At 36.1% G+C, this 15,406-nt stretch overlaps 1 protein-coding gene across 1 annotated transcript in view; it reads left to right on the plus strand.

Moving 5' to 3' along the window:
- Window positions 1-13,901, plus strand: part of LOC107550628 (tumor necrosis factor alpha-induced protein 8-like protein 3) — a 43,573-nt gene extending 29,672 nt beyond the window's left edge. Inside the window, exon 2 of the mRNA XM_016231956.1 lies at window positions 12,467-13,901. Within this exon, the coding sequence (XP_016087442.1) occupies window positions 12,467-13,029 (563 nt within the window). The 3' untranslated portion in view covers window positions 13,030-13,901. The remainder of the gene's footprint in view (window positions 1-12,466) is intronic.
- The last annotated feature ends 1,505 nt before the right edge of the window (window positions 13,902-15,406 follow it).

The raw sequence follows: 15,406 nt of genomic DNA on the forward strand, positions 1-15,406 counted from the left end.
ATACGTTGAGAAAATGATGACAGTCATTTTTGAGTTGAACCACTGTTTATTTCAATTTTAAGTTCAGCAGCTTTAAAACATCATGTTAAGTATATTTAAGTGCTTATTTAGAACTGAATCGTGGGTAGTGTGGGCGAGAATATAAACACTTGTAAATGTCAACTGTAATAAACTTAATCACTGGCAGACAATTCTTTCCACACCAAGATTAAATTAAACACAGCAAGTTGTTGCATCTGATGAACATCCCCTCCCTCTGCACGCGCACACACACACACACACACACACACACACACACATTTACTTAATATCTAAATGGGGACATTGCATGGACTTCTATTGCTTTTATAAATACAGTAACCTCACCCTAAATAAAAACACATCCAAAGCTGGCATGTTGTCCAAAAAGGTTTGATTTAAACCAGCATACTCTGACATTAGAGTATTTGGGTTTGGTCTCGTGGGTAAACACAAAGCTAGCTCGATGAACAGGGAAGTTCACTAAAGATTCAATTCTGCTCCATGGTCAAGATAAACAAACTTGGTTAATTTTATTTTTATTTTTTTATCTAAACAATTTTTTTACCCTTTTCCACCCATTCGAAAAGAGGTACAGCTGTACAGACCTCAAAGATAAACACACACACACACACACAAATTTATCTAGCTGCAGACATGTCGTAAATATTATATATAAACTTGCATACCTCTGCCTCTAATACATAAACCACATATATATATATATACAAACCCGATTCCAAAAAAGTTGGGACACTGTACAAATTGTGAATAAAAACAGAATGCAATGATGTGGAAGTTTCAAATTTCAATATTTTATTCAGAATATAAGTAACCTTTAGCAACAATTTTGCCTTCAAAGAATCAGCGATGTACTCTCAGTGCTATCAGGTTTTTTTTATATATATATATATAAATAAATATAATAAAAAATCTAACTAAGCTGAAATAAAATAAACTTGTTTCAGTTAAATGCCAAGTCAGCATTTTTAAGTTGAAGTGCTAAAAATCACAAAAATTAAAACAGAAATAAAAAATAAATTAACGCTAAATCTAAAAAGGTTAATGAAAATGGCAAACTAAAATGCTATTTAAAATGAAAATGAAGAATGAGAATAAAAAAAAAATTCTAAATATCAATAAATGCTATATAAATACTACTAAAATAACACTGAAAAGTATAGCTAAGCAAACACACACACACACACAGAGACAAACACACTTACTTTGGTATCACAGTATTAGTGGGGACAGCTTATAGGCGCATAGGTCTCAAAGATGTTAAATGAAATAAATGAAAATTCTGTCATCATTTACACACTTTCATGTCATTCCAAACCTGTACCACTTTCTTTTTTTTCTGAAGAACACAAAAGATATTCTGAATAATTTTGACTTCCATTTTATTGGGGAAAAAAAAAATATTTCTTAAATCATCTTTTTGTGTTTCACAGAAGAAAACAGCATACTAGTTTGCAATGACAGAATTTTAATTTTGGGGTGAACCATCCCTTTAAAGCAAAACTCACCCTGAAAACAGTGGCTTATGAGTCTTTCAAATAATGTGGAACACTTTAGAAGTCAGTTTTGACATGTTGCACATCTTATACATGTTATAAGACCAAAAAATAGTCCCTCACAAATATAAACAAAACCTGTACACAGTACACACACACATACTTCCATGCACTCCCACACTAAGATAAATCTGTTTTCAAATAATACCAACTTAATTACATTTGCGATATGATATTTTATGTTTTCTTTTGCATGTTTCCTTCATCAGTCAGTTATTTAAACTGGCCAATCTGACAATGTTGATTATATTTACAGTGATTCTAGACCAAGCCCTCCAGAGACATAAACACCCACCCACTCACACACACACCAAAAAATAACCCTAATAATGTTTATTTGTGGTGCACACACTGTGACAAGCTTGTGTCAATCACACACACAAACACACTCATTCCCCCTGCGGCCACTTGTAGCACTTCTTGAATCTGGAGCTGCGAGCTTGTCAGGTGAATTTAAGTGTGATGTTGTGACACCACAGTAGTCATTAGCAGTTCTCTCTCTGTGTCGCCATCATAAATGACTGGTATGACAGGAGGATTATGGGATGCCCCAGGCTCATTGCTCGCCCACAAAGAAACACTGCAGTTTTTATTATCCAGATTATCGGTCTGAACTCATACCCACTGCAGATATGACAAAAAAAAGTATCAAAATGTACCATGGTATTAGCGTTTCGACATGGTACCACAGTACTGCAATGTTTTTGGACTGATATGGGACAGGTATGATGTTTCCATGTAAAAAAAAAATATATATATATATAAGTAAATAAGTACACTTTTAAAAAGAGTACTTATTGTGGAATTAATATAATTTAAAATAATATAATTAAGTGTGAACTGAATGTAATGTTTTTGGACACTTGATTTTGGACACCAGATGTGTCCTCTGCACAATCTGACTTTGCTGCAGCCTGGAATTGAACTGGTTTTGTCTGGTCAGAGGAGAACTGGCCCCCCGACTGAGCCTGGTTTCTCCTAAGGTTTTTTCTCCATTCTGTCACCGATGGAGTTTTGGTTCCTTGCCGCTGTCGCCTCTGGCTTGCTTAGTTGGGGACACTTAATTTCCAGCGATATCGTCGACTTGATTGCACAGATACTATTTAAACTGAACTGAGCTGGATGATGGCATCACTGAATTCAATGATGAACTGCCTTTACCTGAAAATTGAGTGTTTACTATTACCATTTTGCATTATTGACACACTATTGTCCTAATTAATGCTGTACAGTTACTTTGACACTATCTGTATTGTTAAAAGCGCTATATAAATAAAGGTGACTTGACTTGACACTTAACTGCATGTTAATTGCAATTAAATGAAAATGGTATATAGTTTGCAATTAGCTAAACTTTAGAGTGCTTTTTTGACCCCACTTAAGTACATTTTCTCTTCATATGTAATTTCATAATTATTTATAATCTGTTGTTTTTAAAATATTTTTAAAATATACTGCTGAATGTTCTGACAAACATTTGTGGTAAACTTGTATGCTAAAATTATAATCAAGTAGTTTAGTCAACACATCAAAATAAGTGTACTTCTATAAAGCATGATAGAAGATTATTAAAACAACACAATTACAATACTTTAAAAGTAAAACTTTCAATTTGACATTATTAAAAAGTGCAATAAGTGTGTTAAGAAAATTTGGGCCTGTGCAAACACTTGCGGTCTAGGCCACTTGCACGCAATAGGAAGTAAGTGTGCAAGACTGTCCCAGGTCTTTAAAACACCAAAGCGCAGTGCTCTTAACGCACACAAAATCCACACTATCTCAAATACCGATTCGGAGAGAGACTTTTTTTTGTCAAGTCAAGTCACTTTTATTTATATAGTGCTTTATACGATACAGATTGTGTCAAAGCAGGTTTACAGTGTTAAACAGAAAATTTACGAGTTCACACTTACATATAATGAACTGAGTAAAGGTTATGCATGTTTACTCTCAAACCTGGGGTACTCCCCCTGTCCGGGGAGAGGGGTCCAAGCTCGGTTTTTAGCCCAGACCCAGAGCACTCCCCCCGAGTGCCCCTCCCCGTGCTGGGGTAGGAACGGGCTGAAGGTGAGGAGTCGGTGTGGTGGAGGGATGCTGAAAGACTAGAGATAGTGAAGGTAAGACTGCTTTGATTATTTATAGGGGTTCTCTCTTGTGCTGGTTGGATAGATGGTGTAATTACTGATTCTGTTGTAATGCTGCTCTAAAAAGAGGACAATAATAAACAGTCAGTTTTTCAGTTAAATTCAGTTCATTGTTGATTCAGTGATGTCCTCATTCAGCTCAGTTCAGTTCTCTTCCAACAGTGTCTGTGCAATTAAGTGTCCCCAACTAAACTGTAATGAGACTTTTTGCTGAGACCTCGCAAGATGTCACAGAAACCTTTCTAGAGTGTTAAATATTAATGATAATTAGATATTACATATAATTTGTTAGTAAAACATCCATTGTCTTATATTCGGGTCATTACGGTATATCATTTTGAAAATGCCTATTTTGAGTGAAAGCAGAAACATGCTGTTTTTCGGGTCTGTCTCTTTAAATGCAAATGAGCTGCTGCTCCCCGCCCCCTTTTTCCAGAATAGAGCTGCGCCTTTACGGCTCCGGCATGCTAAAAACATCTGTTTTGGTTCTGATTATCATGTTTATCGCGCTGAAATTATTTTAGTTTAAACTTCTACATTTTCTGAGCACACACATCCGAAGCACACGGACAGAAAGCGGCTGTCACAGCATGTGATTACTAAACTAAGTTCTCATTCACACACAAGTTTACGTTAAAAAAACAGTCGGTTATGTCTGTCTTTCACCATGGCATTAGAGCTGGTACACCGTTGTTGCTTGCGAAAACACAATGATGGCGATATGGGTGTATTACATTTACAGATTAAGGGGCGGTAATATTATAATAAGATCCCTTTCCCACGTCACCAAGGGAGCGAAGTCAGACGCGCTCTTTTTCTCAGATGCTTGCAGAAAAAGGCTTCCCACAACACAATCTTTTTCACGTTTCCTTGGTTGGTAGATGCACCGGGGACCTGATTATAGCACTTAAAACCTGGAAAAGTCAGATTTTCATGATATGTCACCTTTAAGAAAATACATTTTAGGTTTGAAATACACTACAAGTGCACATTCAAAACAATTAAGAACCCTTCTTTCTCACAAGGGATTCCTTGAAGTACCATATGATATTCCATGGTATATATCAAAGTGACATTGTATTACTATCTGATACCATAATACTTTTGGGTAAGCAGAGTCTTTAAGTCCACAAAACACTCAGTAAGAACTACCAAGCTACCAAATCAAAGTCTGCAATCAAAGAGTTGATACTTCAATGAAACATAACTGAAATGTTCAGTATGAAATAAAATCTCCCTCTAGGACTGGGATACCCTTCAAGAAAGTATTTGACATGGCACAGAGCGGAAAATATTGAGGGGGAAATAAAAATATTTCTTTTTGCCTAAGAGTTTGTTTAGTCATTTGGCTCAAGTGCTATATATTTCAAAAAGTATTACATAAGACATGTCACACAAATCTCTTTGTGAAACATAAACCTGTCTATCATACAAAGAAAGATGTGTGTTGTATTTAAAACCAGTCCATCTCATTTTTCTACAGATGCTCATTTAAGGTCAATATGCAAACACATGAACAAACAAAAGATCCATTGAACCAACCAAAGATCCAACAATTTTTTGAAATGATAAAACTGGCTATAGTTCGAAACAAAACAGGTATTGGACAGATATGATATTGAAAAATATGTACACTTTTAAAAAGTGTACATACTATGGAAATAATGTAATTTAAAAATATATACTTAAGATCGAACTGAATGTAATGCTTTTGGACACTTAACTACATGTTAAATGTTTTATAGTTTAAAATTAAATGCAATTAGCTGAACTTCAGAGTGCTTTTTTGACCCACTTAAGTACGTCTTCATATGTAATTTCATAATTGGTTATAATCTTGTTGTCCTTTAAATATTGTTAAAGTGTATTGCTGAATGTACTGACAAGCATTTGTGGTAAATTTGTATGCTGAAATTATAACCAAGTACTTTACATATCACAATCATACAGAATTAGTGATTTCACTTAGTGTCAACCAGCATACACAGTGCAGCATCTGATCTCTGCACACCACAGCAACAGCCTGAACACAGTAAACACAGTCTGGGGAGGACAGAAGAAAACAACGTGGTCAGAGCAGAATAAGACGGGGACAGATAGTCAGAGGATTAGTTTTAATTGGTCGGATGTAAACAAATCATTCATAAGTGGGTTTTGCTTGGTGAGTGTGTGGAGGCCATGTAGGCTGCAAGAGCATTCCTTGTCCTCATTCTCCTCCTCCAGTTGTGTTCTTGTGTTCCAAACAATAGATAAGGATAGCAGGAAACCAGCACCCTATTATGACAGCAAAATACACAGGCCACTTGTTGAGAGATAATATCTGTACTGCTGGGAAATCCAGTGTTGCTGGTACCTGTGTTTTGGAAAACAGTACATATAGAATTTGAACAACTGTCATTTAATGAAGTTTTAAATATCTGCATGTCTTGTGTGTTCTCTTTTAAGGGGAAACTTCACTTGTTCCGTTTTTGCATGGAGTATTTATGCATGTTCTTTTTTAGTACCCACCCAAAATCCAAGGGTTCATAAAAGCATTGTTAGCCAATGCTAGCAAACATCATTGCAAACTTTTGTGATTGGAACTACAGCTCTCGACCTGTGGTTAGAAGCATAGTTTCTTGTTGCTATGACATGGGGACTTCAATTTATATACTTTAGCTTGTCAGCAGTGAAGTGAAGTAGTCATCAGACGCCATGTTCATTACAGCAGCAGTTTTACAGCAAATCATGTTGTGGAGGAAGCTGTTTACTATGGAAGCCCCTTTCCACCACTGAATTAAAAACAAAAAAAAATTCTCACAATTGCAAGCTTACGTCTCGCATTTCTGACTTTTTTCACACAATTGCATGATATAAACTCACAATTGTGAATTATGAATTCAGAATTGCGGGATATACACTCAAAATTGCAAGTTATAAGTCCAATTCTGAAAAAAAAGTGACTATTTTCTTACAATTGCATGTTATAAAGTCAGAATTGCAAGATATAAACTATGGTTTAGGTTTTACTATGGTTTAGGGTCGTAACTAGCTAGTTAATTTACAATGGTGCATAATTTTTGCTTTTTCTTATGATTAGGAGTGCATTTTGTCGAAGCATTGTTAATCAAATACAGGTATAATCACAAGTTCCGTCATTACCAACATAATTCAATAATTTGGTGTTTCCCAAAACCATAGTTCAAGCAAACAATCAATTTTTGGAACTACAGCTCTCAACATGTGGTTAGAAGCAGGGCCAAATTAACGGGGGAAAGGTTAGGACGGTCCCCTGGGAATGTGTCATTACTTTTAAAATATATTTCAGTCTACATATTTTAGCGTATCATCAATCAATGTCGTTTTTTGAAGAGTGCGTCTGCATGTGCATAAATGCATAAGAGAATCCCAGAATAGTACATAAGAGGGAACCCCTGATAAATCAAATATCAAGTAAAGCAAAATGACAAGGAAAAAAACACTGAAGTGTACGGTGGCCGAGAAGTGCAGAACAAATCACAATTCTGAAAACAAAATAACAATTCAGAAAGCACAACAACAATTCAGAAAACATTATAACAAGTCAGAAAACACAACGACAAATCTGAAAACAAATTTACAAGTCAGAAAACACAACGACAAATCAGACAAACCGGAAAAGGTAGGTATAGTTTGAGACAGCGCCATTGGTTTGGGATTACTCACCGCTGACTGGACGAGACATCTGTCAATCAACATATACAGGGAAGAACCAGCCAAAGAACAGCAGAGTCGTAGTAGAAAGTTCGGAAATGGTATTAAAGTAGCTCAGTTTAAATGTATTGTATGAATTGCTCTTACTATGGAATAAAAATACGGGGTGTATATTTACATTTAGTTAAAAGTTGCTGTGACACATCAGCTCCAGTGGTGCAGATGGATAAGTGCGTGTCAATGGCTTTTGCCGTACTTTTTTTTCCTCCCTTTTCAAATCTCGTATCACATCGTAAAGGCATTTATTTTCAATAAACATTGTCAATGGAAAGCAAATGGTGAACAGTTTTGTGTACATTATAATGTGATCAATAATTCAAGGGCTGTTTTTCATCAGATAATGGAGAATACTGTCATATGCCATATCTTGATAGTCGACAGCATCCTCTGCAATTTAGCAGTGAGAATCGGCCTGTGAAAAGGAGAACTGCGACGTGCTAACTATCTTCAGTGTACATTTATTTTGGAAAATATTTACCTGTTTTGCATAATTGCTTCAGTGAATCTATGTTAAACCAACACAGACAGTTCATGCACATAAACACTCTCAGTGACTGACTGAAATTCATTATTAGTGAACTCCTCTTGCACACTTTCAGATAGCATTTTTTTTTCTTCTGTTTTTACCTGCATGACCCTCTAAAGCCCCTGATAACTTTATGGCCCAGAGAGCAGAAAGAGCAGAAATGCCTGTAGTGGGTCAGTGTCAGGTTGGTCTGGTGTTTGTTGATGCCACAAAAAAGATAAATTACTTGTTGCTGAAAATGTATTGTGTCACACCTGTTTAGGACAATGTATTGACCAGTATGTTGATCTAGTGCATCATTTATTTCTTAAGGAACATCCTTTTTTTATAATATAAACCCTTTAAGTGATGCCAACCAAGATCTCTTCACTGGAAACACAAATGCCAGCACAGCAACATAATAATTATTAATAATAATTTATGCATTTAGCAGACACTTTTATCCAAAGCGACTTACAGTGCATTCAGGCTATAGATTTTTACCAGTATGTGTGTTCCCTGGGAATCGAACCTACAACCTTTTGCACTGCTAACACAATGCTCTACCACTGAGCCACAGGAACATAAAATATATGACAATATATATATACATTACATATATATATATTCACAAAACAGCACTGCTTTTTATAGTCTGTGTTTAGTCTGTCATGAAACTCGCAGATCCATAGATTATAACTCAATCTGATATAATTACATCATCATTAACATGGCACAGCTGATTGGTTTCTTTTCGCATCAGCAGCCAATGAGCTTGCTGCTGAACATTCAAATACTTGCCCTCCACCTTCCAACTCCCCAGCTCCACCTGTATAGATCTGCTACAGGGTAATTTTATGTATGTTTTATATGGGGTAATTTCATACAGTATATGTTATATGTGCAGCAGCAGTATTTCCTACTCGAGACCCTGCCCCTTTAATCGACGACTCTAAAGTGACCTTTTGGTCCGATATAGGTGCCATCGGACTGTGATTTCATACACTTTAATACACTTTTAAAATGTGCAGTTTGTAATAATGTCAAACTAAAAGTTTTACCTTACAGTACATGTTAAATCATTGTTTTAATAATCGTTTGCTCTTCTTTAAAGAAGTATATTTCTTTTGATGTGTTAACTAACATACTAAAGCACATGTCAAATACTTGATCATGATATTCCATTTAAAGATTATATTTTAAATTTACTAAATTGTAATAAATGTGTCATTACAAACATACACAAATACATGACATACAAGTTTCAATAGAAATGACATTAAAGTATATTTTAGTTTACAATAAATACTTGTCAATGCATTCAACAGTACACTTTAACTATATTTCAAAGGCAGTATAAGCTATTATGAAATTATCTATAGAGAAGTACTTAAGTTTGACCTAAGTGGGTAAGAAAACACGCAAAATTTCAACAAATTGTATTTAATATAAAATTAATACATTTAAAATGAGCATTTAAATTATTTTATTTAAAATTAAACAATAATACATTTTCATTTAATTGTAAACTTAAAAGTATATTTCAGTAAAAAAATAAAAAATAAAAACTCTTTAGAAGTACAGTGGGGAAAAAAAGTATTTAGTCAGCCACCAATTGTGCAAGTTCTCCCACTTAAAAAGATGAGAGGCCTGTAATTTTAGGTATAGGTATACCTCAACTATGAGAGACAAAATGAGAAGAAAAAAAAAATCCAGAAAATCACATTGTAGGATTTTTAAAGAATTTATTTGCAAATTATGGTGGAAAATAAGTATTTAGTCAATAACAAAATTTGCACAATTGGTGGCTGACTAAATACTTTTTGCCCCACTGTATGCTAGAGAATCAGGCCCATGACCTCATTGCAGCTAGTGTCATGCACTACAAGCTGAGCTACAGGAGCAGCAATTGTATAAACCAGTTTGTCATTCAGAGTGAACATCATCATTCCTGTCAGAGACACTAGCTAAAGGTCATGCCTCCACGATCAGATCGAGGTCACACCATCTCACCTGGCAGCCGGACGTGTGCGCATAGAGGTCAACTTCACTCTGGCTCTCTTTACATGAAGTAAGAGAGACTGGAGCCCGGGTCGGGCATTTGTGTGGCATTCAAGTGCCATTCTGTGGCATTCAGTGGCATTCCCAAATGACGTATTTTCCAGACCATCCCCCTGACATATAACAGTGATTTGTGTGAGGCAGTAAACGAGAATGACAGCTCTCTGCAGAGGAGTACAGGAAGAAACAGATTTTCTGCATTTTTTTTCTGTACTGTTAATCACGTCTGTAGTATGTCATTTGAACTAGGAGGTATCTAAATAAAATTTGCTCTCAGATTGCCCATGCCTCCTACAGATAAACATGGCAAAACATTTCCCTCCTCCCTGTGCCATCACGCTCATCTCCCAAAACTCTGAGATATTGAACATCATGATGGACGTATAGGGTTACCATTGCTCTGTTCCCAAACCTAGCAAGCTGCCTTGTTGTCTATTGCCTACATCAGCAGCTACTTTTCTAAGGCAGCATCCTAACTGAAATAAGCCTGTGATCCCTTTGGGAATATTTGGAGTTATTACTCATAAAATGGGGTCTAAAACACAATCTGACTAAACTAATAACACACAAACAGTTTTTTTTTTAGATAACATACATCGAAAACATACTTTCTGGTCGATTCAAACTCATATGTAAAAGTCTATTGTGATGATGCAAAAATACAGCACAAACATGTACAAAAAGAGGAACATGGTTAGACGGAAAACATTTCTGCAGCACGCTACCATGAGTGCTCTTAAAAAATATTTCTGTGAGGCATTTGAGTGTGTACTTCCTCAGAAAGTAATAAACAGTACACAAGTGTTTCCTTTACTGCTCTTCACCCCTGCTGGATCTATATTGCCATGGCAAGAAATATCCCAGAATTTTTTAGCTTGTATTCTGAACTGTATAAAAAATAAAATGAAACTGAATGGTAATAAAACACGTCTTTTTTGTCTTTAGGGGTTGCACGCAAAAAAGTAACACACAACCTGAACAGTGTAGTCTGATTCACCAACAAATGACTTGTATGAGTTGGTTATTTTAATAAAATGGTTTGAATCAGTCAGAAAAAAATCATTCACTAAATTAACTAACATTCTGTCAGAATGGTTATTGAATAAGCATAGTGAATTTCAGTGACATCTGAATCAAAGTGAAGCGAGAACTGTTCTAAACCTGCTTAAAATTGTTCAAACCACAATTGCTTTGTAATAAATTATATTTCATTATATAATATTAAAATATGTTCAAGTATAAATACATTGCTGTTAAAAAATATACATTTAATAAATTATCAAATTTCATATGGATTCAAATCCATATACTGCGCATGGTGAAAGGGGGAAAAAACTCTGTAGGAAACACTATTCATATTCATATTAGTTGTCAAGAAATCCCACATAAGATTTATAAACTCTCCCTGAATGCAACCCATTTCTTTTCATTCTCCTATTTTTGGCTCAAATCGTATTATTGAGTTATTGAACGTGCAGTTTCCACCTCTACAACACCAGATCAGAGAGACAGCAAACCTCACAATGAAAGCTCTCCCACACCCAGAGGAACTCTGGGTACTGCCCACAGTGTGTCAAACAGCACAGTCTCTCCAGTCTGACTAACAGCTTGTGCTAATATTATCACTGTCCATTAGACACTGTATAAATCATTAGTAAATCAACAGCTTTGCTGCCATCCGTTTGCACACATACGGTTACGGTGACACACCTACACTGGCTCAATAAATTCCCTTTTAAAAAATGTAAATGTCATTCCATTACATAAAAATCAGTTGCATTGGCCAATGTGATGCTAAACCTTTTCTAAATAACTTTTATAACTGCACAACCTGATAAATACGTAGATTATATTTCCAATAAAACTTGCTCAGCCTGAAATTATTATTATTATTTTTTTCTGATGTCACTAAGCACTCTTATTTCTCCATCTACTTTTTCATGCTTGTTTTGTAGTAAATCAGCTCAACTTAAAAAAAATAAAATAAAATCAATACTACTATGTTAATAATCAATACTATGTTAATAAAAAACTTTTCTTCCTCATTTCATTCAGATTTAAAATGAAAAGAGTGAAGATGGACTGAGATACAGAATTCAACATCAAAGGAATGTATCAGTCTTTAAAAAATGCTAGAATATTTAATTCAACAAGAACTGAATAGAGGTTACCACAATAATAAAGGTTGAGAAAAACATCCACACTTCTTTAAGCAAAATATTTTTGAAAGACAGATGGAATGTTTTATATTTGAAGTCTTTCAGCATGGTATTATATTGACAGCGATGTCTGTTAAACTGCCCATGACATGGTTACTCAAAACGCTGCAGCGCATTTACGGAAAAATTGTTGCCATTCAAACTAACTTATGTGAGAGGGGAAAACATTTATTGGAGTGGTTAACTTTACTTTTTTCTTTGTTTGTATAGGGCAAGAGAGCTTCAACTCCAAGAGTTTAGCCCTTCAGGCCCAAAAGAAGATCTTAAGTAAAATGGCCACCATGGCCGTGGCAAACCTTCTCACGGACGATACCAGCAGCGAGATTCTGGACGAACTCTACAAGGCCAGTCGTGAATATACCAAGAGCAAGAAAAAAGCCCACAAGATCATCAAAGATGTCATCAAGATCGCCCTGAAGATTGGCATTCTCTATCGAAACCACCAATTCAGTCCTGACGAGATGGAGACCGTCGAACGCTTCAAAAAGAAGATGAACCAGGCGGCCATGACAGTGGTGAGCTTTTACGAGGTGGAGTACACATTCGACCGTGGCATCCTTTCTGAGCTGCTGATGGAATGTAGGGACCTTCTCCATGAGCTGGTGGAGCAGCACTTGACCATGCGCTCCCACGCGCGGATCGACCACGTTTTCAACCATTTCGCAGATGTGGATTTCCTGACCGAGCTGTACGGCCCGTCTGAAGAGTACAGACTTAACCTGAGGAAGATCTGTGATGGGATAAACAAATTCCTAGATGAGGGCACACTTTAACCTCCAGTTCACAATTAGTCGGATGAGACTCCATCAGGCTACTGGGAACTGAACTGCAGGATTTTACGCAACTTGTGTTCTTTGGTTTTTGTTTGAAATTCAGGCAGTCATGATAGCTTGATGATGTGATTGTTGCCCAACCTGTAGGGATCAGAGTATGTGAGCAGAGTGGAGCGGCAACAATTTCTTCTCCGCGCTCCTAGCATTCAATAATCACTCCTCTCCAGCTCCGTTTTGGGTTCACCATTTCCAGCTCGTCGCTCAACTGATCAGAAACACCGCTCCGCCTTCGCTCCATGATGAAATTGGTGGCTAAAATACTTCAGAAGCCTATGTTTTGAAATATTAAAGTTCTGTTCAGACCTTATATTAAATGAATAATAAATACACAATACTAGAAGAATAGATTTATTGTGGTTTATTGAAACACTACAATTAGCCGAAGTCTATATTAAATGACTGTTTAACTCACTTGTCTGTGCAGCGTCTTTCTACTCAGGCGAAGCTGATGTTTGTAGTTACTTCAGAAACAGAAAGAATATGTTGTAACTTTTACGTTTTTAAGCTGATAAATCACAGGACAGCGTTGACAATACTTTTCTGCACTCCTGAATGTTTATATGTGCTCACGATCTGTACGTTATGTGCGAGCTTGTGTGTTGTGTGTGCATAATCAACAATGTAGCAGCACATTAGTTTAGAGCGGAGATTAACTACCTGTACAATAAAATGTTTAAAACGTAAATTCACCCAATCAATATTGAGTGCCCATCATGCTACAAACAAACATGCCTGAGATATAACCTCCCGCACTCGTCCATCGCTGTCATTATAACCTTCACCTTCTTTCTGATTTGAGTGATAAACATACATCACAGAGACGTCTATTTGACATCTGCAAGACTTATTTTTTAGTGTTTGCTCATCTGCAATACTTCTATAGGACGTTTCCTATCAGATGTCAAACTGACATTTAGAAGATGTCTTTAAGATGTTTATGATTTAGAATGTATGTAAAACTGACATCTTGATGTATATCAGATGTTTGTACACAGCAGATGCTTTCAAGATGAAGTGATCTTTAACAGACATCTTGCAGACGTACGTGTGCTATCTGGGATATCTGTCAAGCTAACTAATGATGTTTAATGCGTGAATTCTTCCTAAAATGCAGTTATATTATGGGCTGTTGGCATTAAATGTACTCGTGATGGAGCGGTAGTGGAGCGCTCCCAGAGTGAGTGAAAACCACAATGCTCCGATTTTCAAAAAATCCACTCCTCGCTCCAGTCGAAAAAAATTATGCTACTCCACTTCTCACTCCGCTCACATACTCTGGTAGGGATGGTCAACCAAATGCAGATTAAAAATCTGTTTAAGTGGATAACTTGAGTGAATTGGTGTCCTGAAAACCTGTCCTTTGTGTGCAATTGCAGGAACGTTTGAAATTACGAGCTCCTTTACATGCACTGTATGAAATTTGACCTACCTATCCTTTACGAATTGCCTAGCGATGCAACCTTAGCTTTCTTCTGTACATCTATAAGAAACAGTTAAGATGTCCAATTAATCTACTCGAAAGTTAAAGGGATATAGTTCATCCCAAAACGAACATTCTGTTGCCATTTACTCGATCTCATGATGTTCCAAACCTGTATGGTTTCATTTTTATTGTGGAACACAAAGGAGATGTTTAGCATAATCTATCGAGGTGTTCTAACAAATTTTAAAACATAACAAAATTTGGTGCAAATCAATGAGTTATGAAAGATGCAAAAAAAAACAATGTAATTTGGTATTACTGATGGCAAACCAGACAGAATGTGTTCTCACAACACATTTGAATGTGAATCAATGTGAATGTGAACTGCTTCGAATATCATTGTCATTTTTAAAGTTTGACAGAGTCTGTCCCCATTCACTTTCTTTGCACCACCTCTTGGATTCTTCAGGAGAAATAAAGTCATGCAGGTTTAGAATGAGACAAAGGCAAGTAAATGAAGATGAAAATTATATATTTTTGGATGAACCATCCCTAAAACATTGAGAGCTTAAAAGAAGAAACGGTGCAAACCTTTGCTGAACAGAGCATACACCAAAAATAAATACATAACTGAAGTGCAGCAGAAAGATTGTAAATAAACTTTGGGGTTTTGGTCTTCTGTTTTTTGCCTTTGTAATGACTCCGTGTCACAGCAGCTACCATAATCCTGTGCTTAGTTTTTCCAGATCCTGATGTTTCAGAATATGTAAATGTGTGTATACGTACATGCAGAAGAGAAATGTGACTATTCCATAAGCCTGTTCAGTGACCCCAGAATGTAGCACTATTATCATAGTCATTAAACGATCCATATGAACTTCCTGTAGTGTCATT

This window comes from Sinocyclocheilus grahami, unplaced genomic scaffold (assembly GCF_001515645.1).
Source record: "Sinocyclocheilus grahami isolate Dianchi unplaced genomic scaffold, SAMN03320097.WGS_v1.1 scaffold403.1, whole genome shotgun sequence".
Lineage (NCBI taxonomy): Eukaryota > Metazoa > Chordata > Actinopteri > Cypriniformes > Cyprinidae > Sinocyclocheilus > Sinocyclocheilus grahami.